General features: G+C 33.0%; 4 protein-coding genes across 4 annotated transcripts in view; all 4 read right to left on the reverse strand.

Annotated features, from left to right (window-relative positions):
• Positions 1 to 27,967, reverse strand: part of LOC145313294 (uncharacterized) — a 159,968-nt gene that overhangs the window by 74,702 nt on the left and 57,299 nt on the right. The gene's annotated exons all lie outside the window — the stretch shown is intronic.
• Positions 3,188 to 12,551, reverse strand: LOC145313297 (tubulin gamma-1 chain-like). Its single transcript, XM_080152625.1, has 11 exons — positions 12,529 to 12,551; positions 12,376 to 12,398; positions 12,088 to 12,159; positions 11,592 to 11,678; positions 6,665 to 6,710; positions 6,145 to 6,279; positions 5,182 to 5,277; positions 4,611 to 4,695; positions 4,124 to 4,197; positions 3,600 to 3,685; positions 3,188 to 3,227 (listed from the first exon to the last, which is right to left on the reverse strand). Coding segments are annotated over exons 3-11 (648 nt in total). The 5' UTR covers positions 12,090 to 12,159; positions 12,376 to 12,398; positions 12,529 to 12,551; the 3' UTR covers positions 3,188 to 3,190.
• On the reverse strand, positions 12,635 to 15,867 carry LOC145313887 (tubulin gamma-2 chain-like). Its single transcript, XM_080153539.1, has 7 exons — positions 15,777 to 15,867; positions 15,413 to 15,471; positions 15,034 to 15,110; positions 14,008 to 14,098; positions 13,563 to 13,674; positions 13,022 to 13,104; positions 12,635 to 12,772 (listed from the first exon to the last, which is right to left on the reverse strand). Exons 1-7 carry the CDS (start codon positions 15,865 to 15,867, stop codon positions 12,635 to 12,637), a joined length of 651 nt encoding a protein of 216 aa, XP_080009665.1.
• Positions 16,857 to 27,825, reverse strand: LOC145313296 (uncharacterized). The gene is made up of 12 exons (XM_080152624.1): positions 27,709 to 27,825; positions 26,826 to 26,912; positions 26,317 to 26,407; positions 25,831 to 25,908; positions 22,493 to 22,637; positions 21,781 to 21,985; positions 20,416 to 20,481; positions 19,970 to 20,226; positions 19,387 to 19,447; positions 18,702 to 18,814; positions 18,145 to 18,264; positions 16,857 to 17,380 (listed from the first exon to the last, which is right to left on the reverse strand). The coding sequence occupies exons 1-12, from the start codon at positions 27,797 to 27,799 to the stop codon at positions 17,354 to 17,356; spliced, it is 1,341 nt and encodes a 446-aa protein (XP_080008750.1). The 5' UTR covers positions 27,800 to 27,825; the 3' UTR covers positions 16,857 to 17,353.

A 27,967-nucleotide genomic window follows, 5' to 3' on the forward strand; every position in this document is an offset into this window, starting at 1 on the left:
TGCAGTAGATAAATTTAGGTACCAATTAGAATTATCCTTTTTTACATTTTTAGGCATGGATGGGTTAAAGGAAGAAAAATTAATCCAGGGGTGTATATTCTGCACAAGATTTATTTTTTTTCCCCTGCTACAAAATTTTTTATTTTTTTCCCCCCTAGATTTTTCTTAAAAAGTAGGGGGAAAATAGAAAAAATTTTAAAGAACTCTATATTTTATTTATTTTATCCCTCCTACCACACATTTTTTTTATTTTTTTTTAACCAAGGAGGGGGGCGAAATGGAAAAATGTTTTCAGTTTTCTTAATTTTTACATTTTTTTTCCCTCCAACCACTTATTTTTTATTTTTTTTCCCCCCTCCTGAGCAGGGGATCCCATGCAGAATATACACCCCTGAATTAATCTCAAATTTAATAGTTCAGGTGCTTGACAGATAAATTTATCTTCCATTTACCTTTACCAAAAAAAGACTCTCTTTCCTTTGCCATAAGAAATTTTAAATCATTCCTTAGTTCAACAATATTATGCTTTTCATAAAATTACGTAACGAGTGCTTTTTGTGAAGTATTTTTGGGCTTACTTATTAATGGTGAAGGAAAAATAATGCAAATATAGTAATATTTTTTTATCGCATTATAGACAGTTTTCCCCGGATAGTAAAAGGAAAAATTTTAAGATTATAACCAGTACAAACCTGGTCTTAATTTTATGATTTTTCAACATAAAAATCGTGTAAGATTGTCTGTAATACGATGTTTTCCCAATATGGCTGAGAACCAGTTCTAATCCAGCGGATATTAATCGGTTTCAAAGCCATTCTTAAAAATAAAACTTTAGAAGCCATTTCAGTTTACTGCTAGTCAAGTATTTACGTTTCTGATAGAAAATTTCCTTTTTTTCTATGAAATTTAAAATGATTTTGTTTTTATGTTAATGCTTTTTGTTACTTGTTATTGCTTTGAAAATAAATTTGTTATTCATTAAGTTCTTAAAATTATTAGTTAATGTTGATTGTTGAAAGTATAAAAACTAGTGATGGCAATCCGTCGAATTTTTGGGCCGGATTTGCGGATTCTTAAAAGAATCCGTCAAAAAAACTGGCGGATTCCTTGCGGATTCCGGATTCTAGCAGTATTTTAAAAGGCTTTTTAAAAAAAATAAATGAAGAATGAAAAGCTGTGAAATGAAAATAAATACTTACAAAAAAAACGCAACTTTGGATGCTAGCTACCATTATACCTGTAGTTAAGAAATAATAAAATACTTTTTAGGTATATGTCTGTCACATATTAAATAAATTGTTTGTATTTGTTATTTTAGCCTACCAATTAAGAATCCGGAATCCGCTATTAAAAAACGGATTCCGGATTCCAAAATTTGCCCAAAAATTGGGCGGATTCCGGATTACCATCCCTAATAAAAACATACAAACAAGGATGACAACAACCACAAGTCCAAAAATCATTACCTAATGATACAAATAAATAAACTAGTTTTTCATTTAGAACAACTTCGCTGCTATTAAATATAACTAGCGGCTACGCCCCCTAGAACACTCTAGGGGCACTTAAGGTAGGAGGGGGAAAAGTCGACCTCATCCCATTTTAAATTTGTGTTCAAAAGAATATAAAAAAAATTTTTTTTAGGTGGAGGGGGTTGAAGACACCCTCCCCAAAAATGGTTTAAAACCTTCCCAGGACCTATAAGAAACTTCACTGTAATGGAGAACAATATCGGTTCAGGGGTTAGCGAGATCCTTCGAGACAAACAAAAAACGCTTACTACTTTATATAATAAGATAAAATCTACTTTCGTTTTCCTAAACTACCTGTTTACTTTGTAGGCTATTCAATTCATTCTTAAAATATTTCAACCATTTAATTTATATTTTTAAATACATCGCAATTTAAACCAGCAGACCAACTTGTAGAATAGATTTACTATTGAAATATAAGCCATTCTGGTTACGTATATAATATATTATTTCTTAATTCATATTACAATTACATGACTTAATTTTACAACTGGTTACAAAATAGTTTTTACTTCTAATATTCAACGGGTAAATACTTTTATCACTTATCATTACATAATATATTTCAAATACATTTTTATTGATTTTTACTTAGCGCATAAAATTTTGAAAGACTAAATTGTCAACTAAAATTCTTTTCAGATAAAGCTAAAAAATGCGCAAAAAACATTAATTTAAATTATTAACATGTAAAAATAAAAGCAACTCTAAAATTATTTGATAAACATTTAACTAAAAGCAATAAGCGTAATCTCGGTTTCCCAAAATGTTTCCTGTCTTTGATTTTATAATTGGTTTAAATAAATGTTAAGGATAATTAATTTATTGGCGAGATTTTATGATGGCTAGAACTAAATATAATATTAATATACATATAATGAGAATTTGAAGAAAGATGCCATGATGGATGGATGGCATGAATCTTAATAATAACACAGTGACGTGCAAAGCGCTTCACCTAGCAGAAGGTTGTAAAAAAGAAAACAGGCCTTTCTAATTTAAATTGTAATGGGGGGTGTTAACAATAAAGGTCCAGTGATGTGAGGGGGGGTTAAAGAGGTGTTTATCCCCCCCCCCCTAAACTAAAAAAACGCACATTTTTTAGGTTATATTCAGCGGCTTTAAAATAAAGAATAATAGCACCCCGTCCCCCAGGGATAGGACTATGGACTATAAATTAATCTTACAATATCTATATATATTTGGGGAAAATTTGCAAACATAAACATACTTTATATTATGATGATTACTCCTAATCATCGCAAACAAATTTAATCTAGCAAAGGCAAAAAATATTATGAACTGAAAAAAATGTATTTTTAGTCCATTTGCCCATCACTCTCCTTCGAATTCTTTTTTTCAATTTGATGTACATGAATCTAAGTTATGGTGAGTGATAAATTTTAAAAAATTAAGCATTGGCACAGTATGATGCATTTGTTAGTATTTAATCAGTGTTATTTTATTAGTTACATGAAAAAGACATTTTGTTTTGTATAAAACTGGTTGAGTATCATATATTTAAAAGATATGCCACTTAATTTTGATTATCTAAAGTTTTTTTTGTAGTATGGTTTCGGTTATATTCTGACTATTTAATTAATGGTAGGTTTAGTGTTTATTTGTAGGAAATATAATGGTATTGTTTTTCTTCATTTTTACTGGTTCATTCCCCAAGTAAGGTAGTCAGGTGTTCTAAAATAAAAATACGAATTAGTTTTGTTAATTTTTCGTGTCGCAAAAGTGAAGCACATTTTTTTACATATGCGTCATGAAGTATGCTTTGTACCTTTTACCGCCAACTGACAAAGTTTATTGTTGAACAAAAAAATTGCACTAATAGTGCTACTATTACTTTTTAATGCTAATTCGTTAAATCTTCCATGAGAGAAAATGAAATAGTCCTAGAAAATGTGGAAAAATATAAGGCATAGTCGAATACAGAAGATCTGGCCAGCCCATTATTTTATTTTGAAATAAATAATATTTTAGGGGGAGGGGTGTTAAACTACCCCTACCACTTCTTTCTAATCTATTCTAAAAATAAAGCACCAAATTACGGCTTACCTGGCAGCATGATATTCATCAATCAGCTGTTGAACAACCTCCTTACTGTCATCCATCTCGTCTAGGTTGTCAGCAAACATTTTCTCCTGGAAATATTAATAAATTAAAATAAGGTTCAAATCCTTCTAACTGACTAATGGAAAACAGGATAGCTTCCTTACCCCCTTCTAAAAAACTTTAATATTGCAAAGAGCTATCATCTTGAGAAGCCTTTGGCATGCAGTGCTTTACAAATCTTTATTTAATTTAGCCCAGTCTAAACTAATAAGTATCAAAGTTTGTTTATTATTCACTTTTAGAAGAAATATTGCCAGTCATTGTAGGTCAACTATATTTTTTAGCTCAAAATTGTTTGAAAAAATCTGATAATAATAGAGACTCCATTATTGTAATTCACATTAAAGTTAGGTTAATATACGAAGTAAATTAAGCCCTGCAAGACTTTGAATTTCATTTAAGGAAAATCTCGAAAATATTCTTGTACCTTGTTATTTTAAAAAGCACATTAGCAATAACAAACTAACCTTTTTAAACTGATCCAAGAAAGCATTCCTCTTCCTTAGCTTGTCATAATCTCTCATTGCGCGCTCAAACAAGGCTGAAAAACATAACAATGATTTAAGCTTTAATTTCTGTTGAAGAAAATAATTCAATTCAGAGTATTTCTACATCTTTATCCACTTGACCCGCAAATTTGGCGCAACAATTAGGGGCGCAACCACTCGTTGTATGGTAGGTTCTAGTTGAGTGACATTACTAGTTAGAAAAGGGAATATACCTTGGCCCAATACAGGCGCAACTCATTTGCAAGCACAGTTATGATTTCCAGACAAAGGTCTTGCAATCAAAGTATTGTTTATCTGAAGATTGGGTACAAAGATACAAAAATCAAAACAAATTGTGCATCCCATCTTCTAGTATAGAGGTTATTTACTTGTGTTAAATATTATTGCAATTACGCACTAAAACAAACTAAGCAACTATTGGACTAGCATAATTTTAAAATCTTACATGAAATAGAAGTATGATTTGCCAACATAAGACCAGAAACTCTGTGGGCTGTAGATACATATGGAGATTTTCTTGACAAAGCAACCTACAAAAAATAATTGAAAAATTACCTAGGTCTATTAATGGAATTTTTAATATAAAAAAATAATATTCAATACCTAAGTAAAACACCTTTTTATTTGTTTAAATCTATATTAAACTCAAAGCAAAGCAAGCTCTTATCCTTATCCTTAAAAAATAGGCATATCCTATTATTTAAAGCAGTTAAGTTTTATTTTGTCTTTAGCTTAAGATTTCAATACCTACTTAACCGATTTAGTTATCCTTTCTTTTGAGAAGTTTCATATAGGATTAGGAACCGGGATTGTTTTAAGCTATTTTATTTTTATATATTATATAAGCCTTGGGTATGCTTTGAGCTATATTCTGCCTCCTTTTTACCCTTTGAATAGTAATACAGAGCCTTTAAGTGCTAGAGGCGCAGCCGCTAGTCTTTAAAAATGAAGTTAAAAGACAGAAGAAAGGTTTTAGAATCTTTTTTAATCAAATAAAAAAGTTAGTATAACTATACCTGAATGGAAGCAGGACCCCATGGAATAAAGTTTGCAAGCTTACGCTCCCTGATACGCTGCAGGCTCTTGTGCACTTGGGTGGGATCAACTTCACCCTAAACAAATATTTTTTGGTACTAAAATAAAATAATACCTAATGCTTTATTATGTAACAACTATGTTATTTTCGAGAGACAAGTGTTTTTTTGATACATTTTATCATAAAAAGGTATTTTGGATTGAAACTTAAGATCAAGCAAAACTATACCTACATTTCTACATTTTAGGGAACCTTCATGAATGGTTTTAGGCTATTTCTTATTTAATCTTAAATCTTTCTATGGCTTTAGACTAATTTTCTGGTCCCTTAGCTTGTCCGCCCCACCCCCCCTTAAATAGAGCATCTAACTTGTACACGACAAATCATAGGGTTGGCAATACGTCTAAATTTTGGACCGGATTCGTATTCTTACAAGAATCCGTCCAAAAATAAAACGGATTCTCCGCGGATTCCGGATTCATATTTCTTTGACGGATTCCGGATTCTAGCAATATTTTAAAGGGCTTTTTAAAGAAATGAATTAAGGGATTAGATTATACCGGGTACTGTGAAGAATCTAAAGCTGCGTTTTCTCATATTTTCTGGTGTAGATGGGGAGATATGGGGGGTTGTGATTTTTGCCTTCAAAGAGGAGGAGAGGGGGCCGGGGGGGGGGGGGTGACAGAAAAAATCAGGACGCTAATTTTAGGTTATAATTGAGAATCCGAATCCGCTAGGTATAAAAAAACGGATTCCAGATTCGGATTCTGGATTATAAAATTGGCCAAAAATTTGACTGATTCCGGATTAGGATTGCCAACCAATAGGTTTTATCAAGAAACTATTAGGTATTAAGATTTATAAAGGTTTGTAAAAGCGTCATTGAAATACTGACTATTAATTGTACGGAATAATGATACCACACATGAAAATGTAAACAAACCTGTATGATATTCAAAATAGAGATGTAGCAGTCTTTGTTGAGCCTGTCATTAGCTGTGGAAACCATCATGTTCTTGGGCTGCAACAATCTTCTCATCACATCCAATACTGTTGTCTTACGAATGTTTGCGTGATCCTGCAAACAATTTATTGGTTATTGATTTAGAAAAGAGTCGTCTTTGTTATTTTGTTTTAAGATTTAGCGATTTTTTTTAAAGAGGAGTGACATTATCCATCAAAATTACCCATCAAATTAAATGCCAATAGTAAAAGATCCTTAGGTACCTATCTTGTTTAGTTCTTGTAAATATATGATTTTTTTAATCAAAGCCTCTACATCTTTTTTATAGTATCGGTATTATTCGGCAAAACGGCTTATTACATTTTTAAACAAATCAGCTAATAAACCTGTTACAGGATTTATATCTCGACTTCAAGCGTCATTTTAATCACATGGTCAATTTGACACACTATGTATCTTACTATCTACCCCCAATCTGATTTAAAGATATAATGTTCACCTGGTCAGTAGTGAGGGGTGTGTAACCGGTCATCAAGAAATGTAACCTAGATAAAAAAATAGTGTTCATTATAATAAATTTTTAATACAGCATGACCCTCAAAAAAGTATTTTTAAGCATCTGCAGCCCTTATTTCTCAATGAATTATAAAAAAATGCTTATGTCCTTGTTCTCCATAGTATTCCACATAAGTAGATATAATAATATTTTTTTTTACCTCCATTAACACCGGAGATTTTTAGAGCTAAAGTTTTTAAAAAGTGACTGAGAAAAAGAATTTTTTTTTGTTTCTCTTATTTTTTGGATGGTTATATTATGTTTTTCTGGCAACTGAATAATGATACACAAAGAAAAACAAGTTAACTAATTATTTCTTTTTTATTCCACCAAAAAATATAAATTTTTAATGGCAAAAAATACTACTGAATGAATTGATTATTTGCAAATTTTAGGTTATTTATTAACCCTTATTTTAGAAAAGGATTAATTATGACAGTTGCTCCGCCTACTTTTCTGACATCTCAATAATTTAATAGGGGGTTAATTAAGCTTTTTAGACAAAAAAATCATTATGTTTTAATTTTATTTTCTTTATAACTTTTTTGTTATTAAAGTTAGGATTGTGAAACAAAAACAATTTTCCTGCTATATTCATAAAGATTTATTTGGTTTTTAATCTTAAACAATTTTGCCTAATAAGTAAGTTTTTCAAAATATCATTAAACTAAAAAGACTCAAAAAATATGTGTAAAAAAATGCTTTTTACTCAAAAACAAAATTTTTTATTTCATTTTTGTATAAAGTTTCTGCTAGTAACAAAAATAAAAGGATTTCTACCTTAATTTTGCTAAAAAAGTCGTTTCATGTTAAAAGTTACTTTTTCCTCAGTCACTTTTTCAAAACTTTAGCTCTAAAAATCTCCGGTGTTAATGGAGGTAAAAAAAAAAATTTTTATATCTACTTATGTGGAATACTATGGAGAACAAGGACATATGCACTTTTTTATAATTCATTGAGAAATAAGGGCTGCAGGTGCTTAAAAATACTTTTTTGAGGGTCATGCTGTATATTTCACTAAAGGTTCTTTGTAAGTATGGATTCAAGAATGACACCTGAATGGATATTGGATAATGATATAGAATATACATGATTATTATGACTAAGGAAATATTGTCGTCATTTTAGGTTGATAATATGTACGTCTTTATTGGTCAGTTCGTTCATTCAGTAGGAGGGGATGGAGTTAAGGGGGAGGATGGAAGGTATCGTTATTGTAGCCATCTACGAGATTTACTTTATTAGAGTACATGATAATCTGAAGTAAGATCCAAGTCATAATAAAATCCATTGACACCTGACAAAAAATGATTAGGTACATCACATACCTTCACATAAAAATAATATAGTGAACAAAACACATCTTAGTGAAACTAAAGGATAAAACGCGATAGGTAGACAATTCAATTCATCATCATTGCCTTTTAGTTCTCGGCAAAACGTAGGCCATGCACAATGGTTCTCCAATCTTCCTTTTTTTTGGCACGTTTTGAGGCATTGCTGAAAGATGGAATTTTCTTTTCTTTCAGTTCACTTAAGAGTTCCCTCCTCCAGGTTGTTTTTGGTCTACCTGGTTTCCTCTTTCCTACGTGGGGGTTCCAAGTCAAGGCTTGATTGGTTATATCATCATGCCCTTTCCTTAGAGTGTGCCCCAGCCATCTCCATTTTCTCTGTTTTATTGTAAGTTTAATGTCTGACATATCACTGCGCTCTAGAAGCTCAGCATTTGTGATCTTATTTGGCCAAAAGATCTTGTGGATTCTCCTTAGACATTTATTGACATATGTCTGTAGCTTGGAGACCACTGCTGTGTTTAGGAACCAAGTTTCAGCCCCATACAGCAAAACAGAGAGAACATTTGACTTGAACAGTCTTAACTTGGTCTTTATGGAGATGTTGTTGGAATTCCAAATTTTGTTCAGGCTGGCAAAGGCTGTCCTAGATTTGTTAATTCTAGCTTTAACATCTGTTAAAGTGCCTCCAGCTTCATCAATTTTACTTCCAAGATACTCAAAACAATCTACATCCTCAAGAATTTGGTCTCCAATAGTAATTGGTTCTTGGGAATTTGCATTTAATCTGAGTATTTTGGTTTTAGGAACATTTATTTCTAGTCCAACTTTCTTGGAAGTTTCAGCTATCCTGTTAGTCCTTCTTTGCATTTGACTTCTATTGCTTGTTAACAAAGCGATATCATCAGCAAAGTCCAGATCTCCTAAATATTTGGGATTGCCAAATAGCTCCCAACGAATGCCATCATTACTTTCACAGTTCTTCATGATCCAGTCAATGGCAAGGAGGAAAAGGAAGGGAGAAAGAAGGCATCCTTGTCTGACGCCTGTTACAATCTCAAAAAAGGTTGATAGTTTACCTTTATACATTACATTTCCACCTCCTTTATGATAGATAGCTTTAATGATATTGATTATCTTTTCTGGAATGCCATAGTGTCGGCAGATTTTCCAGAGAGATCTTCTGTCTAAAGAATCAAATGCTTTTTTGTAGTCAATGAAGTTTACAAAAAGCTCAGAGTTCCATTCCTTGGATTGCTCTATGATGATTCTTAGAGAGGTTATCTGATCAATAGTGGAACGGTTTGGTCTAAATCCAGCCTGATTAGGTCTTAGCTTTTCATTAACCTTCTTCTTTAATCTATTAAGAAGAATCTTACTAAGGATACGGCCAGGTACTGAAAGGAGCATTATCCCTCTGTAGTTTCCACATTGGGTCAAGTCTCCTTTTTTAGCTAGTATTGAGATATGTCCATTCTTCCAGTCCTCTGGGCATAACTCATCATTCCATATCTTTGTGATCAGAGGTAGGAATGCCTCAGCAGATGTATCTAGGTCTGCTTTTATGACCTCAGCTGGGATGTTATCAGGTCCAGCGGCCTTGTTATTTTTCAAACTTTTAATGGCCTCCTTGATTTCCAATAGATTTGGCGCTCGACAGTCAATGTCAAGTGCATCTGAGGGTGGAATCTCAGTTTCTTCCTCTGGAACTGGAAGATTCAGCAGTTCAGTGAAGTGCTCTGCCCATCTATTTAGAATATCTTCATCAGTTTTAAGGAGTGAACCATCCTTGTCCCTGATGTGTGATCCTGATTTGTGTACTTTACCTGCAATGCTCTTAGTAATCTCATAGACATCTTTCATTCTATTTTGATTAAAAGCATTTTCTGCTTGCATAGCAAGGTTTTCCAAGTGTTCTTTATTGTCAATTCTGACACTTCTTTGGATTTCCCTGCTGAGCATCTTATACAGGTCTTTATCTTCTGGAGAGTTTCTGGAGAGTGTTTTTTGTCTTACCTCTCTTCTTTGATCCATGAGATCAATGGATCTTTGAGTGATCCACGGCTTTTGGTTAGCCTTTTTAAAACCTAATTTTTCTTGGCTAGTATCATTATAAACTTTTTTGATACCTTGCCAAATATCTTCAACTCCATCATCCTCTTGAAGAGTCAACAACTCAAATCTGTTCTTTAGAGTGAGCTTAAACTCTTGTAGCTTTTCAGAGTTTTGAAGGGTTGTTAAATTATACTTTTTCCTGGGGTTAGGCTTTGTGTCCTGCTTTTTAAATCTAAGCCGAACTTTAGAAGACAGAAGATAATGGTCTGAATTAACATCAGGTCCTCTTTCAACCCTGACATCAAGGAGAGAACCTTTAAAACGTCTAGATATACAGATGTGATCTATCTGATTAAAGGTTCTTTGATCTGGTGATCTCCAGGTGGCAGTATGAATCTTCTTGTGTTTAAAGATGGTTCCACCAATGACAAGTTTGTTTTCAGTACAAAAACTTACAAGTCTATCACCATTGTCATTTTCCTTGCCATTACTTAAGCCTAGGCCATATCTGCCCATGACTTCTTCTAGATTCTCATTATTACTCCCCACTTGGGCATTGAAATCACCTAGGAGCATGGTCAGGTCCTTTTCTTTATGACCATTCTTAAATACAGAGTCAAGCTGGTCATAAAATTCGTTTTTGACCTCTGTATCTGCTTGTTCTGTAGGAGCATATGCTACTATTATTCTCAGATTAATGTTTTTATCTGAGGATTTGAAGTAAGCCTCCATGATTCTTGGACCATGGGGTTGCCAACTGATCATGGCCTGCTCTGCTTGCTTGGTCAGCATAAGAGCCACCTCTTGGTTATGTCCTAGATCCTCATTCATATGGCCTGAGTAAAGTATTTTCAAGCCAGAATGATGTTTAAACTCTCCATTATTTGTCCACCTTGATTCGGTGATGGCCAGGATATCAACCTTGGCTTTAAGCATTTCTCGGCAAATGTTTTCTGTCTGGCCTGACTGAAACATTGTCCGAACATTCCAGGTGCAAATTTTTGCTGGTCTGCGGGAATTCAGAATCATCCGCCTGACTGGTCCTTTAGCGGTTTCCCAGCCAAACATCATATTGTTGTTTCCAACCTCTACTTCGTTCCCGAGCCCAAAGTTAAATTGGTCTTTACTTTGTGCAGATTGAACGTGAGCAGGTTTTTTCTAGGGAAGGATTGTTAGCCCCACCCAAACCCCCTGAACTGGGGGAAGTGACCAGAATTCAGTCTGGCATCTACCCTAGGACCTTTCCAGCACAGTAGGACTCTTCTGGTGTAGCTCCTAGGATCATTGATGCACGGTGCAGGATGGACGGCGTGCACGTAACTGGTCTCCCATCCCTTCAATTGACGATAAATTAAACTTCCGCCAAATTTTAACTTATTATATTGATAAGTGGTAAACTTATGGAGAAAAAAGGCTTGTACTTTCATAAATCGACATTATACCATAACCCCTGGTGAAAATGAGGATATATTTAAGAAATAACCTTCTATCTGAAATAAGGCTGAAAACACCTCTTTTCTTACCTTGGTGTAGGAATGAGAGGAGAGATTAAACCAATGAGATCATTATTCATAAAGGAAGGATATCTCAGAGTAGTTGTTGACACTGACCTAATTTCCAAATATGATTATTAAATTAATGAATATAAAATGCTTTGCTTCTGTTTTATGTTTAGGAAACTCATCTATAAATGTTTAAAACATTATAGCCAATGAAAAGAATTTAATATTCCTAATTCTACGACTTGCTGATACGAAAAATACAAAAAGTTGGTAATATGTCATTGTCCGTAACAAAATTTACGTCTTTTTCTTGCTTTAAAAAGGTAATAGCAGCTGCGCCCCTAACATATATTGGCTCTGTATTAAAAAGGGGAGGCGAGGCGGGAAAAGGCGTAATCTCGGACCCAAATTATCCATACAATAAAGAACTCAAATCAGTTCAGTGGTTACCGAGATCTTAACGGCCAAACAGAAAACCTTACTACTTTGTATTATTATCCTATCAAAAATTACTTACATGATGGTAGAAACCAGTTCGTTGATCTGTGCAAATGTTGGGTTTTCAATGTGTAGCCTTTCACAAGCAATTCTAAAATAAGAATGTTGTTAGAATGATGTTCTCGATTATATTATTAATATTAAAGTTGTCTTGAATGCTATAGCAACTTAAATTGATAAATGATATTTTTGTTCGACGCTTTAAGTCATCAACAAACAAGAAAGTTATTGTGTAATCTATCGAGCATACTGTTGTATTATACTGGATGTATACTGTATAGGGGTAAAATACTATGTTATATATTACCTATTCAAAGCTGTATTATCAAGTACAACAACACAATCAGCACACTGAGTTAATCTCTTGAGAGTGAGCATACTGTTGTATAATACTGGATTTATACTGTATAGGGGTAAGATACTTTGTTATATACTATCTATTCAAAGCTGTATTATCAATAACAACAACACAATCAGCACATAGAGTTTATATCTTGAGAGTGAGCATACTGTTGTATAATACTGGATGTATACTGTATTATAGGGGTAAGATACTATGTTATATATTACCTATTCAAAGCTGTATTATCAAGAACCACAACACAATCAGCACATTGAGTTAATCTCTTAAGAGTGAGCATACTGTTGTACGGCTGGACCACGACATCAGACACACCCACGGTACCAGTGTCGGAAGAGGTTTCCTTTAAAAATTAAAATATTTATAGAAGCGAAGCTTTTCTATAAGTAAAGTAGGTGCGTCCGTCAGTAACGGATAACTTTTATCGTTCTATTCATCAAATTTTAAAATAATGATTCATGGGACAGATTACAATATTATGTCTATAATCAAGTACTGAAAATTTAAGTATGTCCATAAAAGGTATACTGTATTGTATTAAGGAAATTTTTAACAAGTTCTCACACTTTACAAGTGATGATGTAATTATAACCTGATTTGGAAAGACGCTGTAGGTCTGAACCAGTTTCTTAGGATATCTATCTGCCAACTTCTCTAGCACGTAGCTGCCCATACCTATAGAAGCAAACGTTAAAAAGGTACCTATGATTAGATAATAAAAAATATTTCAAAATAATAAAACTTTACCGCTTTTGACAAATTCTTTTGTTTCAAATTACAATAGGTTTTAATTCCGCAATTGCTATTTAAATAAAGAGTAAGTTTTTAGCATTTAATTACGTAATTTATACCTAGTTATTTTCTAGTAAATATAGGAAGTCTAGATCCCAAAATATAAAGATGATAAGCCAGCTTTGAATCGTTAAATTGGGTAATTAAGATAAAGCTCTACTTCAGGAAATAATTAGGTATAACGTTAAAAATTTTGTCGCACGTATTATGTGTTTGAATCATATGCGAATAAGTATAGGTAAAAATCTTCGTTTGCTTCAAATTCTTTTTTAAGTTGTACGGTTTATTGTGGATGATTGGACATCTTGTGTGATAAATCTATTCTCATGATATGATATTACCTGACCCAGTGCCGCCAGCAATACTGTGTGTCAGGACAAAACCTTCCAGAGAATCAGATCCATCAGCCTCTCTGTCAATAATATCAAAAACTTCCTCGTGCAATTCTTCGCCCTGAAATATTTTTGGGTCAAATATTGCAAGAACGATTATGTTAATGATTGGCGCAGCAATAAAAAACTAACATAATATAAATTTATATATTTAACTTGCATCTAGAGGCTCTGTATTCGAAGATTGAACAGCATTACACCATCCACCATTACTTAAATCTAAAAATTGAAATAGTGTAAAGCCATCCCGGAACCTATATGAATCTTTCCTAAAACAGAGAACTCAATCAGTTCAGTAGTTATAGAAATTAAAAGATTTTTACAGAAAACCCTTATTAAATTAAATAATAACATGATGAAACAAATAATACCTAAACTAAAACATTATTTGTACCTGTCCAAAGCCACTGGCCCAGTTGTTACCGGCTCCACCGCCATCTTTAGCCAGGTAAACATTCTCTGGATTGTACAACTTCTTATATTCACTAAATTGAAAGTTATGCATTAGCCTGGAGAATAGGTATTAGAATATATAATATCAGGGGTGCATATTTTAAAAATTGACCCGGCTGAGGGGGGGAGGGGGGGATAAAATATGTTGTTGGGCGGGGGGGGGGGGGGGGAGATGAAAAAATTAAGAGAAATGAAAACATTTTTTTCCATTTTTCTCTCATCCTTGGTGAAAAAAACTAAAATAATGTGTGGGAGGGGGGATAATATAAATAAAATAAAGAGTTTTGATTTTTTTTTCAATTTTACCCCTTTCTAGCTTGAAAAAAAACAGGAGGGAAAAAATAAAAAAAATTGCAGCAGGGGAAAAAAGAAATCTTGTGTAGAATATACACCCCTGGAATATATATGGGTATTATATCGTCAATTAGGGTTACTAACATGGACATCGTTTATTGGTCAGTTCATTCATCTAGTAGGAGAGGAGGAGCAGTGGTAAAGATTGGATCATTATTATAGAAGGCTATAAGTTTCACTGTATTAGAGCACATGATAATCTGTTGTAAGATCCAGATAATAATAAATCCATTGTCTGGAAAATCTGAACTAGAAACTTAAAACGTCTATCATCTCAAACTAGAAGCCAGGTAAATTACATATTTCTGTAGCATTATGTATAAACAAACTTAGACATAAAGTAGATCAACCAACAAGCTAAATAAATCTAAGATAATATGTGAGAGCAGTTACTCTTAACTTAGATGTTCCCAAAAAACATAAAAATTATGAATATTTTTTTCTCTCTCGAATTAATTCAGTTGTTGTTTACAGATGAGAGTAAGTACCTAGACACTCCTTGGTAAAGGGAATCTTCCCTAAAATGTAATTTAAATCCACCTTAAACTTGCGTTACGGACGGACAGACAAAAATAAACGTAAAGTAGGTAGGTACATATTTTAAAAAAAGTACCTGTTCATAATAGTATTAATAACTCTGGGTTCTAAATCCAGAAGAACAGAACGTGGAATGTAATGTTCATCATCTGCCTGCAAGTATAAAAAAGTATTAGGTACCTATAGAAAATTGGATAATAGAAGATAAATATGCATTGCACAATTCTCATTGACAGCACAGCCGTCATAAGATTAAAACCAGTTTTAATCTTATAATTTTTATATTTTATATCCGCGGAAAGCTGTTTATAACATGATTCGAGAAATAACTAGGTATCTTACCAAAAATATTCCTTCTTATCCCTAAAGCAAAAAAACCAACGAAAAAAAAAAGAATTTACTATTTTGAAGTTTACCACACTCTTGGAAATGCAAGAATTAAAATTGGCTTTTACCTGGTAAAAGAACACATCTTTTCTGTCGATGCCTTCAGTAGCATGCTCTTGTAAAATACCTAAAATACAAAATTAAGATTCAAATTAAAATAATTTGGCTGTTTATGAATGAAAAAAGGTTGGTTTATAAAGATGATAAAAATGATATTTGGTGTTTTTGTTTATGTAAATAAAGGGGTGTATAATATATTCTGCATATTAGACCCTGCTAAATGAAAAAGGGGATAAAATATCCATTACAAAATCTTGCTGTTTTATAAACACTAAGCCGCAGTTACAGTTATTTTTAAAATACCTTTTCCCAGATTAGAACCGGTTGATTTCCAGTGGAAAAGACCAGATTCAAGGGATAAATATTATTTACCTTCTGGAGAGATTCCATGTTCCCTGCAAAGTTTCTTCCAGAACTCAAACCCAATCTGGTTGCCACACTGCCCCAGCTGGAGCATAATCATTTCACACGGCATGGCGGATACCTAAGCATTCATATTTTAATATTATTTTATAACAAAGCAACTTTATTCTTTTGTACTTTTAATTCACATAGAGCACTAAATTTTTAACCAATTTGTAAGTTGTTGAAAGTATAATTTTTAGAATACTTGGATAATTTGAAAGGAGAATTTTTATCGTCAATTTAGTTTGCTTATATAGTCATCAGATATTGGTCAATAAGTTCCTATATGGTCAGGGGAAGGGCTGGGATAAAGTTATACGGGGGGGGGGGGGGTTTACGTAATACCCAGCTGGGAAAAACATTTTACAAGGGTAATATCTATATTTGTTTCTACCGGGCAAATTATAGTAATATTTCATATGGCTTTAGGGCTACATAAAACACATAAAAGTTTTGTTAACTAAAAAATGAAGCAAAATAAAAAGAAACCCTACCTTTTAAACTGTGCAAATATAAACCAATTAAAGCTGGAACATTAATTCTGAAACTGATACATTATTTTCTTGTACAAAAAAAAGAATTTTACATAGGTAGGTACAATTACATGTTAATAAATATTTTCATAATTTTCATGGAATTTTGAAATGTTAAGTAGGTAGGTAGCTTTAAAGGGGGGGGGGGGGGGGGGCGAAAGTGACACTTATTGAAACCAAAACTAAAAGTCAACAAAGGAACTCAACTAAAAAAAGAGTTACAGATCTGAGATTATGCATGGCAGTTGTTTTATAGGGGTAAAATATGGAACTGTGAAGAAACGGCGGCGCAACCGCCGAATTTTTTTTGCCTTTTCTCGGCGGTTTTCGGCGGTTGTGACCCCGTTTCTTCACAGTTCCATATTGTACCCCTATAAAGCAACTGCCATGCAAAATGTCAGACCTGTAACTCTTTTTTTAGTTGAGTTCCTTTGACTTTTAGTTTTGGTTTCAAAAAGTGTTACTTTCGCCCCCCCCCCCCTTTAAAATGCTTTTTTAGCCTAGAATACTTTAGATGATACATCATAAAGCGGGAAAAATATTTTTTTTAAAGTAAAATTAAGTTAAATGAACAGAACTCAAACTAAATTCAGTCTATAAAAGTAGGGAATCATTTAAAAGTTACGTATAACATTTAATTTACAATTTAAGTTCAAGATTATCATCCAACCAAGAATAACACAGGGAAGACATTGATCTTAGTTTCTCGGAACTGGTTCATTATCATAACATAATAAATTATCATATGATTACAAATTAAGAGATTTTAAATATTTTGATATTAAGAAAAAAAACAAGTTCACAAAATAAAAAATGCACTTAATTAAAATGGATAATTTTTGGTAAGTGCCAAATAAAAAATAACTAGAACAAAAATATAGGTAGGTACCATATTACAATAAATTAGTCTAATAAAAAAAGAATTACATTAAATTGAGAGTAAATAATACTACTAAATAAGAATTAACATTTGTTTTCTTGTGATTTTCTTTCTTCTTTATTGATTTATGCTTAGGACAGAGTCACAACATCATCAAACTAAAAAAATAAATTTTAAGTTGCTTTTACACGAATTTTTAATTAGGTAGGTAATTTATTTATGTTTAAAATTCTAATATTAAAGACACAGAATGTAAAACAGTCGGTAACAAAATGATTATGACCCCTACTACACTCATTATGCCATTCTTTTTATTGCGACCCTATCATCTAAGGGATCAACAATAATCAAAGAGTAGGGGGCAAACAGAAAAAAAAGCTTAAAACAATCCCAAGACTTAAATAAATCTATCAAGAAAAAACTACCCTAGGGCCTATGTATATGCAAATGGAATCGAGAACTCATTAGGTTCAGTGGTTTTCGAGATCTTTAGATACAGACAAAAAAAACTTTTACTGCTTTTAATATTAAAGGATAGGTTAATTTAATTGAGTGAAGAACAGACCTACTTAACCAAACAAAAATAAAATTTCTTGTTAATTTTAAAGAATGTGCGGCTTAAGCAGAGTAAGTTCTCAACATATAAAAAATGCACAGGGGTGAATATTCTGCATGGGATACCCTGCTAAAAAGGGAGGGGGGAAAAATGAAGACGTCTTGAAAACATTTTTTACATTTTTATCACTCCTTGGGGAGGAAAAACAAAAAAAAATAAACGGGAGGAGGAAAATCATGAAAAAAATCAAGAGTAGGTAATGAAAACATTTTTACATTTTCCCCCTCATTGGAAAAACTAGGGTGAGAGAAAAAAATGAATCTTTTGCAGAATATACACCCCTGAAAATAAAACAAATTATTTTACCGCAGAATTGTTGCGTATTGTATTCATCTCCTCTTGTTCTTGTTCGCGTATCCGCTGCAACTGTTCAGCGCTAATCTTCACCTTTCTACATTTTATCTTAGGCTTCATCACTCTGGCTCTCTGCACAATTATTTGCCATGACAAATGTTGAAAATTTAATTAAAATAGTTCGCTAGATGAGTACAAATATTTTCTTGGGGGTTGGGACACCCCGAACTCTCTTAGGGGCAAAGCCCCTAAAGACTAATGGCGAAACCGCTAGTCTATTTTATAAAGTAAGGTTTTTTTTCAATAACTACTGAACTGATTAAGTTCTTTATTTTGGTAAATTTTAAGATTGTATTAGCTGTTTTATTTTTAGATTTAAAACTCTGCATTTCTTTAGTTTATTTTTCTTTTCCCTTTCTACACCTTTGAATACAGAGCCCCTCGATGCTAGGGACACAGCCGGTAGTACAAAACAAACATTCGTTCACGCTCTCTGGTGTACAGTATTTAATTCCTATACATGGGCAAACTTAAGTCAATACAACAAGTCATTTGATATGGACAAATCCCTGGCTGTTGACAAGATAGAGCACTCCACTCTCTAGTGTCTCAATAGTATCATCATCAGAGAAGTCGTCGAGGACTAAATCAACTTCAGCAGGCCTCTTTTTAGGACCCATTCCTAAAAAAAACCAGTTTATCATAATATCCAATAAATTTTATGTGGTTTTCAAGACATTAAAATAGGAGTAGAACTCTAAATTTTTGTATGGCAGTTACTCTATATAACTGTGAAGAAACGGCGGCAACACAGCCGCTGCCGCCGAAAATGAGTATATCCCGCAAATTTCTTTTGCTTTTTCTCGCTAAATTACACAAATTTAAATATTTTCAGGCAAATTTATTATTTTCAAATAAAGTTAACCTTTTATTTGCTCTTTAAGTCTGGGCACTAGTGATTTTTTGGATGGAAACATGTCCCAACTCTACCGAAAAGTGTTAGGAGAAAATATAGGGAAAATTTTTTTGTCTCAAATGATTCAAAATTGTCTAATTTGGCGAGAAAACGGGAGAAAAAAATCGGCGTTTTTTCGGAAAACACACACTTTTACGAAATTCTGGGAAAGCTACTATTCCTTTTTTACATGAAATGATTTATCCAAGCAATGCATTATCCTTGGAAATTGGAATATTTATACCTAACGGACTTTTTTTTTCAAAAATGCATACAAAAGTTTGTAAAACGTTACTCACTTGGACCAACATCATTATTTTTATATCCAATCAGAATTCCTCTGCCGTCGTAAATGCCTTCCCTGCTCATTCAATTTTGATTTATTATTTTTAAACAACGATCTTTTGGGATAAAACAATCGAAGATCAATTGATGTACATCACCAGTTATGATAAAACAATATTACTCCTTCTATAGATTAGAATTATGGTTGTAAAGTTTTGGCACTTCTAGTATGAACCAACAAAACCAGATTTATTTTACCCAAGGTTCAAAGGCAATAAATAAATTGAAGAACGTGTTTTAAAAACTCAAATTACCTTTAAAATTTTCAACATTAAGACAGGCCTTTCCCCTCTATTAAAAAATTATGGACATTCTTATGATTTTAACGTCAGGTTGAGAGAAACAGAGAAATTAGCTTTGGAATTTTTTAGGAAAAAGAAAACTCCTACCAAACGATTTTATTTATCAGGGTCTATCAGATCAGACAGAAACACCAAAAATAGCATCGCAAGTACTTGATTTGCCAATTTGTTGTATCATCCCCCACCCTCCCCAATTTCTTTTAAAAATATATCTAAATTAATATAAAAATCATTTCCTGTCATTATTTAGACTATTTTTGTTCAATTTCTTTAAAGAACTAGCTGTGAGGAGAGAACTGCTGCTGTGAGATTTAGTTGTTAGGAACGCGAGGGGATCCTCCGGTGCTTTGGCCACCAGTACTTCATCACTAGAACTTGTAGGCTTAGCTTTGATGCTGAAACCACTTTTTATGTTTAAGGGCTGTTTGGGAAAGGTTGGCATACGAGGATTTGTTGTTCCGTTGCCAGGAAACCTCACCGTTTGAGCAGTCACTAAATGTAATAAAAGAGCTTAAATTATTGAATGCAATTTGAATGCAAATATCTGGAAAATTTGTGGTCATTGGTGTTAGTAAAATGTTGCCAAAAGAAAAGCCAAAGTAACTTATTATAGACTGAACTCCTTTGCAAAATTCCTTACTTGTAAAGTCGAAACTAGCTAGGTAATTCTCCAAATTATACCTGTATTAAATGGCATTCCTGGGCCTTGGATGGATTTCAACAAAATAGGCCCTTGTAACCGTTTTCCTAAATTATACAGATGTTTATGAACTTTGTCACAACAAAAGTGACACTTTTTGAAACCAAAACTAAAAGTCAACAAAGGAACTCAACTAAAAAAAGAGTTACAGGTCTGAGATTTTGCATGGCAGTTGCTTTATAGGGGTACAATATGGAACTGTGAAGAAACGGCGGCGCAACCGCCGAAAACCGCCGTTTCCCGCCGAAATTTTTTTGCCTTTTCTCGGCGGTTTTCGGCGGTTGCGCCACCGTTTCTTCACAGTTCCATATTGTACCCCTATAAAGCAACTGCCATGCAAAATCTCAGACCTGTAACTCTTTTTTTAGTCGAGTTCCTTTGACTTTTAGTTTTGGTTTCAAAAAGTGTCACTTTCGCCCCCCCCCCTCCCCCATTTATTATAAATTTTTCTCATTTCGACCAGAGGCTCCTATTCAGCCAATTAATTCCATTTTGAATTGCTGAGAATATGATATGGTATTTTGTTGGCGTAGAGTTATCATAAAACTTGCTTTTTGGTGTAAAGAGGACTATCCACAAACAAGAGCAAGTGATTCTAAGCATCTTCCAGCATTGACCCATAGTATTTTTTTTAGTAAATATACTAAGTTTATGTTTAATATTTGCTTTATCGACTAAAAAGTTAGGTTTCACCATGGTTTTATATAAAAAAACTTTGAAATGTTAAGCATTGTTTGGTGCAATATCATCGAATGTATTGATGAGTTCAAACTGTTTAAAAGCTTTGACACAAAAGTATATTATTGTGATTAAAAATGTACATTTTAAAAAAGGGTTGGTATCTTGTTACCAGTTTAATTAGTGTACTTTTGCAATTTACAACATTTGATGGTTTTCTGCAGTGTTATTTTATTTTGTCCTTTGAACTCAACAAAGCATTTGATGATATTGCTTTAAAACTTTATTTACATTTCAAAGTTTTTTTCATATAAAACCATGGTGAAACCTAACTTTTTAGTCGATAAAGCAAATATTTAACATAAACCTAGTATATTCACTAAAAAAATACTATGGGTCAATGTTGGAAGATGCTTAGAATCACTTGCTCTGGTTCGTGGATAGTCCTCTTTAGTGAAGTTCATATGAAGTTCACTTATAATTGTTTGTCAGAAACATATTCCCATTTGCCTGATTTAGATGTGTATTGTGTATAAGCGAAGCTACTCGTTCCTATCCTATTATAGTCGATTATCTGTCCATTTAAACACACATTAAACTCATCTCACTCTAGAAGTCACACTACAATTGGACGTAATCGTGCTGGTTTTAATTTCAAATAGAATTACCGTTTTGATCAATATAGATAATTTTTTTGGGAGGGGCAAAGTTTTGACTTAAAGTAACAGGTTGTATTGTTCCAGGAAAGCTTGGTCTCACAGTTATTGGTTGCCCAACGTTGGGCCTTACGTAGGACAAAACTTGTTGTGGAGCCATGGTAGGAGGGGTAGGGCGGGATAATACTATATTGTGGGAAGCCATTACTGGTGCCATCTGAAAAATAAATCTTTGTTAACACAAAGAAATTCATGTCTTTATCTAGCGCCATATTATAAAACCATCAATTTGACTTGGCGATAACAATTTCAGGCATTTTTAATCAAAAAAAAAAGTTTTACATTTTCCTTTCCAGGGGTGTATATTCTGCACAAAATTTAATTTTTTTCCCTTGCTGCCTTTTCTTTTTTTTTTCCCTCATTGTTTTTTCATACAACTTATACAAGGAAGGGGAAAAATGAAAAAATATTTTCAGAACTCTTATTTTAATCAATTTATCCCCCTCCCTCATATTCTTTTAGTTTTTTTTCGCCACATAGGGCGGAAAAATGGAAAAAAACGTTCAGTTCACTAAATTTTTTACATTTATCCAACCACATATTCCCCCCCCCCCCTCCCTTTAGCAGGGTTAATCATGCAGAATATACACCCTCGATATATATATATATATATATGCCTCTTTCAAGAATATCCTAAAATTTGCGCGTGCCCTTTTATGTATACCTGGGGTCGTGGTGGTGGCTGTGGTTGTGGCTGCAGGTGCGGTTGAGGCTGTGGTTGTGCTGTGTACAGGTTGGTTGGCTCTTCCAGAAAATGCATCATCATATGGCTTCCAGGATCTATTGGATCTGTGTGTGGCATTATTTTCCTTAAATAAACACTCTCGATCTATAACATTATTATCACTAGTTACCTAAGTAATTAAGGTAGATTTTTTAAAACAGCACAAGGATCTAGAACACTTTAAAGCCGACCTAGTTAGCGGCTAAACGGCTGAACTTACATGCTATAATCACAAAATGACAAAAGAAGGCCAACAAATAATCTAAAATAACTGAGATTCGAATAATGCACATGGTACACAATGGTCTATTTTGGCCTTTTGGTGGACATTTCACCTACCTCTACTCAAAGTCAATTTTCTCAGCTTGTAGTTGATAGAATCGTTCAAAATAAAAAGCCTGCGCCTTATTATTACCCAATACAACTCGTGTATTCATTTACAGAAGAAAAACAAAAGCCAACTGGTCTAGAAAATACTTTGAAACTTAGCTAAAATTTCATATTTTCATCATTTTTTCTTAAGTCGTAGAGAGCCTAAATTCGATCTTTTAAAGCAAAAAAAAACATTTAAAAACCTTAAAGCATTAATAAATATTACTGTAGAAATGATTATATAAAGGTAAATGCCGTATCACCAAACTTTGTGCAACAAACATTTGATACAACTAATTGAAGTTTCTTCACCCTTTTTTACGAAGTTATTTTCTCTTTGATAATTAATACTAGTAATAAAAAACAAGGATAGGTTACTTGCAAAATTTAATTTATTCGAAAGGAATTCATCAAAAAATGTTGTTTTTGTGGTAATCTAAGTCGTTGCTTCCAATCACGAAATAAATACACAGGGATATGTTACTGGAATACAATCTTTTTGGCCTCCAAAAGAAAGTTTCATAAAGCATGCTATAGCAGCGAGGAATGGGACATATGATCGTAAATTACACTGGTACTTAAAGTTTTATAAACACATTACCTTGTTTTTTGGCCCAAAAACTTTGAAGTGTCCAAAGGGGGGGGGGGGGGGGGGGTAAAATGTGGTGACTCGTGCCACGACATACCAGCAATTTTATTTTGGGTGCTACTCCCTTAGTTTTAGAGATAATTGGATGAATCTTTTGGGCTGGGTCACTAATTACCCCAACTATTGGTATCTTTTTAAAAAAACGGCGGCGGGACCGCCGCTCCCGCCGCCCTCACCAAAAAAAATTTTTTTATTGCATTTCTCGCCGAATTAGGCAATTTGGAATCATTTGAGACCATGTTATTTTTTTCAAAAATTTTTCCCCTTACAAGCACCCCTGCGGGGGGACTTTGTCATTTGTTTCAAATTCTCGTTTATCAAGGCATATCTTAAATTCAGTGCTACTCCTGTGCTTTTAAAGATATTGAAACAAAATCTTTTTAGGTAGGTCAGTAAAAAAATATTTGAATAAAAAATGGCGGCGGGACCGCCGCTCCCGCCGTCCGCCGCCGTTTTCCGCCGCCACCAAAAAAACCAAAATAAAATTGCTGGTATGTCGTGGCACGAGTCACCACATTTTACCCCCCCCCCCCTTTTTTCACTAATAACAAAAGGGATAATTTTGTTATTAGGAATGGATATCATTATCAATTAATCATCCGTTGTCTTATCCCTTAAGATTACTTATGCAATAGTACTTTAATAGGAAGAAAAATGATTACGTTCGATGACTGAAAAGTCGGAGGCATTTTTCCTAAGATGCCATATCTTTGACGAAAATAAAATTTCCAGATGGTTTTTAGTCTAGCAATGGATTTATTATTACTTGAATGTTACACCAGATATTTATGTTGTCAAATAAAGGAAATCTCGCAGCAGACTAAAATAACGATGCCCCCCCATCCCTCTCCTTCACCCCATTCCATCTCCTACTCGATAAATGAACTGACCAATAAACGAGTTCCATGTTAGCAAGGGAAACTCCCAGCGGACTAAAATAACGATACCCCCCAATCCACCTCCTATACCCCATCCCCTCTTCTACTCGATAAATGAACTGACCAATAAAAGAATTCCATGTTAGCAAGCTAAATTGGCGACAATTTTTCCCATGTCATCATATCCACGTATATTCTATATCCATTTGTCTAGATGAAACCCGCGGCTATAGCATAAAGTGTAATGCGTTTGCTAGTTTTTTATTTTGTGTAAAACGTAATCATGCTAGAGACATTAAAAAAGGCTGCAGCTTTCTTAGGCTCGTTACTTTTAGAGTATGGGCATTGCTTTGACCCTTGAATTGATAAATGTAACAAGACATTTTTATTGATATTATACCAACCTACTCAAAAATCAAATTATTGTTAGAAAATCTGTTTTAGATATCTTACATAACAAACACACAAATTAAAACATTAATGATATTATGTTATTGAGGAGAAATAAGTTGAAATGCATCAGAAATTAAAATTAAAAGAAAAAAAATTTAATTTTTTTTTCATATATTGCAATTTTAGAGTTTAACCTCTAAAGTTAAAGTTAAAATTTGAAATAAACCGGGCCCCGTAACAACCTAAACTAAACATCAAACTATAACATTATACCTGTATATTAAGAATAATATATGGTTTGGTATGTTACGGGGCCCGGTTTTTGGTGAAAACCTTAAAAAACTGAAAATTATAGCCAAAATTTCTTGCAAATATATTTAGGAAATGACATAATTTTTTTTTTAAAACAACAATAAAATGGATGAAAAAAGTAAAAAAAAATTCTAAAACCCCAGTTTCCTAATATATCATGTTATATTATGAATATAAATAGGTGAAGAAACTTCATTGTATCAATGTAACACTGAAAAATATTATTTTTTCCAAAGATGGTGAAAATTCAAAAGGTAAAATTCATGATGTAAAAATAATCCCTAACCTTCATGTTTCAAAGTTCATAATTCATCAACCAGTAGTTAAAAAGACAAAAACTCTTCGGTTTTATATGAGATAGGGTATATATTTTCAAAATAAATTATTAATTTTGATGAATTCCAATGTTAATTTTTGGCGAAATGTCCGGCCTTAGACCACTGTGTGGTACCCCTGGTTAAGCTAAGAAACGAGTATAAAATTATTCTTTTTCGCGCATTATGGAATGCTGCGAGAACATATTCAATATCAAGTATTAGATATTCCAGATGGTTTGTATGCTTTCTTTTTTTTGTGCTAAATTGATGTACTCTCAGTCGTTTAGCCGCTAGCAAACTTAAAATCCTTTTTTGTCAAAATCCAGTAACATTTCTTAATATTATTAAAATTCATACCTTACATCAACAGGATTTAGAGCTAGCGGATCTTGGGGTACTGGCTCTGATAAGTCAGTGTATCTCAAATCATTGTATCTGAACAAAACAATATTAGAATGAAAACATTTGAAATCCTGAAATGTTAGATACCTAGGTACCTATTTGTTTTAGAATGTTTCAGGGGTTTATTTACCATAGGGGAGAATTTAATGCAAGAATAAAATAAATAATAAATTAGGGAGGGAAGTGGAGATTGGGAAAGGAACAGAAATTTAACTCGATTGGAAAATATACACCCCTGGATTGTATTTATTTTTAAAAAATGGTAGAATGCGAATAATATCCTTTTTTCTTCTTAATGTTTCCAAATTCATAATTCGTTTTCAATTACTCACAACTTGTATTGCTGAGTTCATTAGGACATTTCTTTGACCACTAGAGATAAAAAGACATATCTTAACTTAACCATACGTAGCGTAGCATCCCTACAAATCATCAACTTACCCTTCCATGTGAGAGAGATTGTTAAATATAGTCTTAAAGAGCCCAGTAATCTCCTTTACGCTATAATCTGGCAAGAGAGCAACACTTTGATCTAAAATTAATATTAGAATTAAACCTTTAACCAGGGCTGTATATTCTGCACAAGATTCATTTTTCATCACCCCCCCCCCCCCCGCCACAAGTTTTTTCCCCAAGCTGGGGGAAACATGTTTTTAGAAGGTACTCTTTATTTTTTCCAAAAAGAGAGGAAAAAATGAAAAAAGTTTTCAATAGGAACTACTTATGTATTTTTTCAAATTTTCTCCCTTCCATATATTTTTTATTTCCTCCTTATTTCCTTTAACTTAAGTTAATTTTTCGACATAAAAGTATCATTATTTTGCTGTAATGATTTTCTTAGTAAAAATTCATTTTATTAGGTGTCAAGACTTGATTTTAAGGAAAACACCTCTCCCTCTCTTTTGAGTTTCAATAAACAAAAATTAAAAATTACTTATCTAAAAAATTACCTGTAATTTGAGGAAAAATCATTCCAACATAAAATCTGTTGGTTTTTAACTTTCCATCACAACAAATACACTCCATATCCCAATATTCTGAACAAAAAAGCAGTTGAGATTATATATTTATTCGTATTACATGATATATACTAGCTGTTGCGCCCCTAGCATCTAGAGGGTTGTAGGAAATGAAAATTCAGTATCAAATTTTGCCCTGGCATTTTGAGCTTATTTTTATAGTTGTTAGTTATCAACCTAATTCTTTTTGTGAACTCTCTTATATGATTGGATCTACCTGTAAAACTTTGAACATAAAATTTTGGGACTTTCCTTCTAGGGGCTAGTGGTGCAAAAGACTACCCCAAACACTAAAATTTTAAGTTATGAGCTTATTTTTTACCCCAAAAGGATAGTGAGTAAATGAAATCTGTAGTTACTACTTATTTCATTTATGTGAAAATAGTTTCCAATAAAAAAATCAGCTCGATATCTTTAAAAATAAGTTCAGTACTTAAACTTTTAGTGTTTGGAAAGCGTCTTTTGCCCTTCTAGCCTCTAGAAAGAAAGTACCAAAATTCAATTTTCAAAGTTTTACAAGTAGATGTGAGAGTTTACAAAAAGAATTAGGTTGATAACTATAAAAACAAGCCCAAAATGCCAGGGCAAAATTTAATACTAAATTTTCATTTCCTATAAGTGTACATTCCCCCTCCCCCCCCCCCCCCCTTAAGAAGTAAAAGACTTTTTCCCAGCAGTGAATTTAACAAGATGGTGACAATTGAAGAAAATTAACCTTCTTAACTTTTAACAGAAACATTACATGCAGTAATTTTACTTATCCAAATAGCCATTTAAAAAAAGCAAATATATTAGAGAACCAAATGGTACTTACTATTGCTGGAAGCTAATTCAATTAAACTTGTTTTCATCCAGTCAAAATGATCATGTTGCTTCACATTGTATTCTTCGGGAAAGAAATCCATTTTTGTTGACTGTGTTTTTCAGTTCTGAAAGATTATATTTAAGGGGTTACGTAGTTTCGCGCAATGCATTTGAACTTGAATTATAGTAATATCTTCATTTTGTGAAGCAGTCAATTATAACATATTCTCACCAAATCAAAAAATTACCTACCATTTAATTGTCTAAAT

This window comes from Acartia tonsa, chromosome 3 (assembly GCF_053477335.1).
Source record: "Acartia tonsa isolate MP-2025a chromosome 3, ASM5347733v1, whole genome shotgun sequence".
In the NCBI taxonomy this organism is placed as follows: domain Eukaryota; kingdom Metazoa; phylum Arthropoda; class Copepoda; order Calanoida; family Acartiidae; genus Acartia; species Acartia tonsa.

What these genes read in the sequence shown, in the direction of transcription:
- LOC145313297 (XM_080152625.1), bottom strand. An exon ending in AAATCATACTTCTATTTCAT is followed by an intron (nt 4,198 to 4,610) that starts GTAAGATTTTAA and finishes TATGTTTTTCAG; the next exon opens with CCTTGTTTGAGCGCGCAATG. An exon ending in TCTTGGATCAGTTTAAAAAG is followed by an intron (nt 3,686 to 4,123) that starts GTTAGTTTGTTA and finishes TAATATTTCCAG; the next exon opens with GAGAAAATGTTTGCTGACAA.
- LOC145313887 (XM_080153539.1), bottom strand. Translation starts at nt 15,867, where the DNA reads ATGATTATGCTCCAGCTGGGGCAGTGTGGCAACCAGATTGGGTTTGAG. An exon ending in TGCTGGCGGCACTGGGTCAG is followed by an intron (nt 13,105 to 13,562) that starts GTAATATCATAT and finishes TTGCTTCTATAG; the next exon opens with GTATGGGCAGCTACGTGCTA. An exon ending in ACAGCGTCTTTCCAAATCAG is followed by an intron (nt 12,773 to 13,021) that starts GTTATAATTACA and finishes TAATTTTTAAAG; the next exon opens with GAAACCTCTTCCGACACTGG.
- LOC145313296 (XM_080152624.1), bottom strand. Translation starts at nt 27,799, where the DNA reads ATGGATTTCTTTCCCGAAGAATACAATGTGAAGCAACATGATCATTTT. An exon ending in AATCTCTCTCACATGGAAGG is followed by an intron (nt 25,909 to 26,316) that starts GTAAGTTGATGA and finishes TGTTTTGTTCAG; the next exon opens with ATACAATGATTTGAGATACA. An exon ending in TATCTATATTGATCAAAACG is followed by an intron (nt 20,482 to 21,780) that starts GTAATTCTATTT and finishes TGTATAATTTAG; the next exon opens with GAAAACGGTTACAAGGGCCT.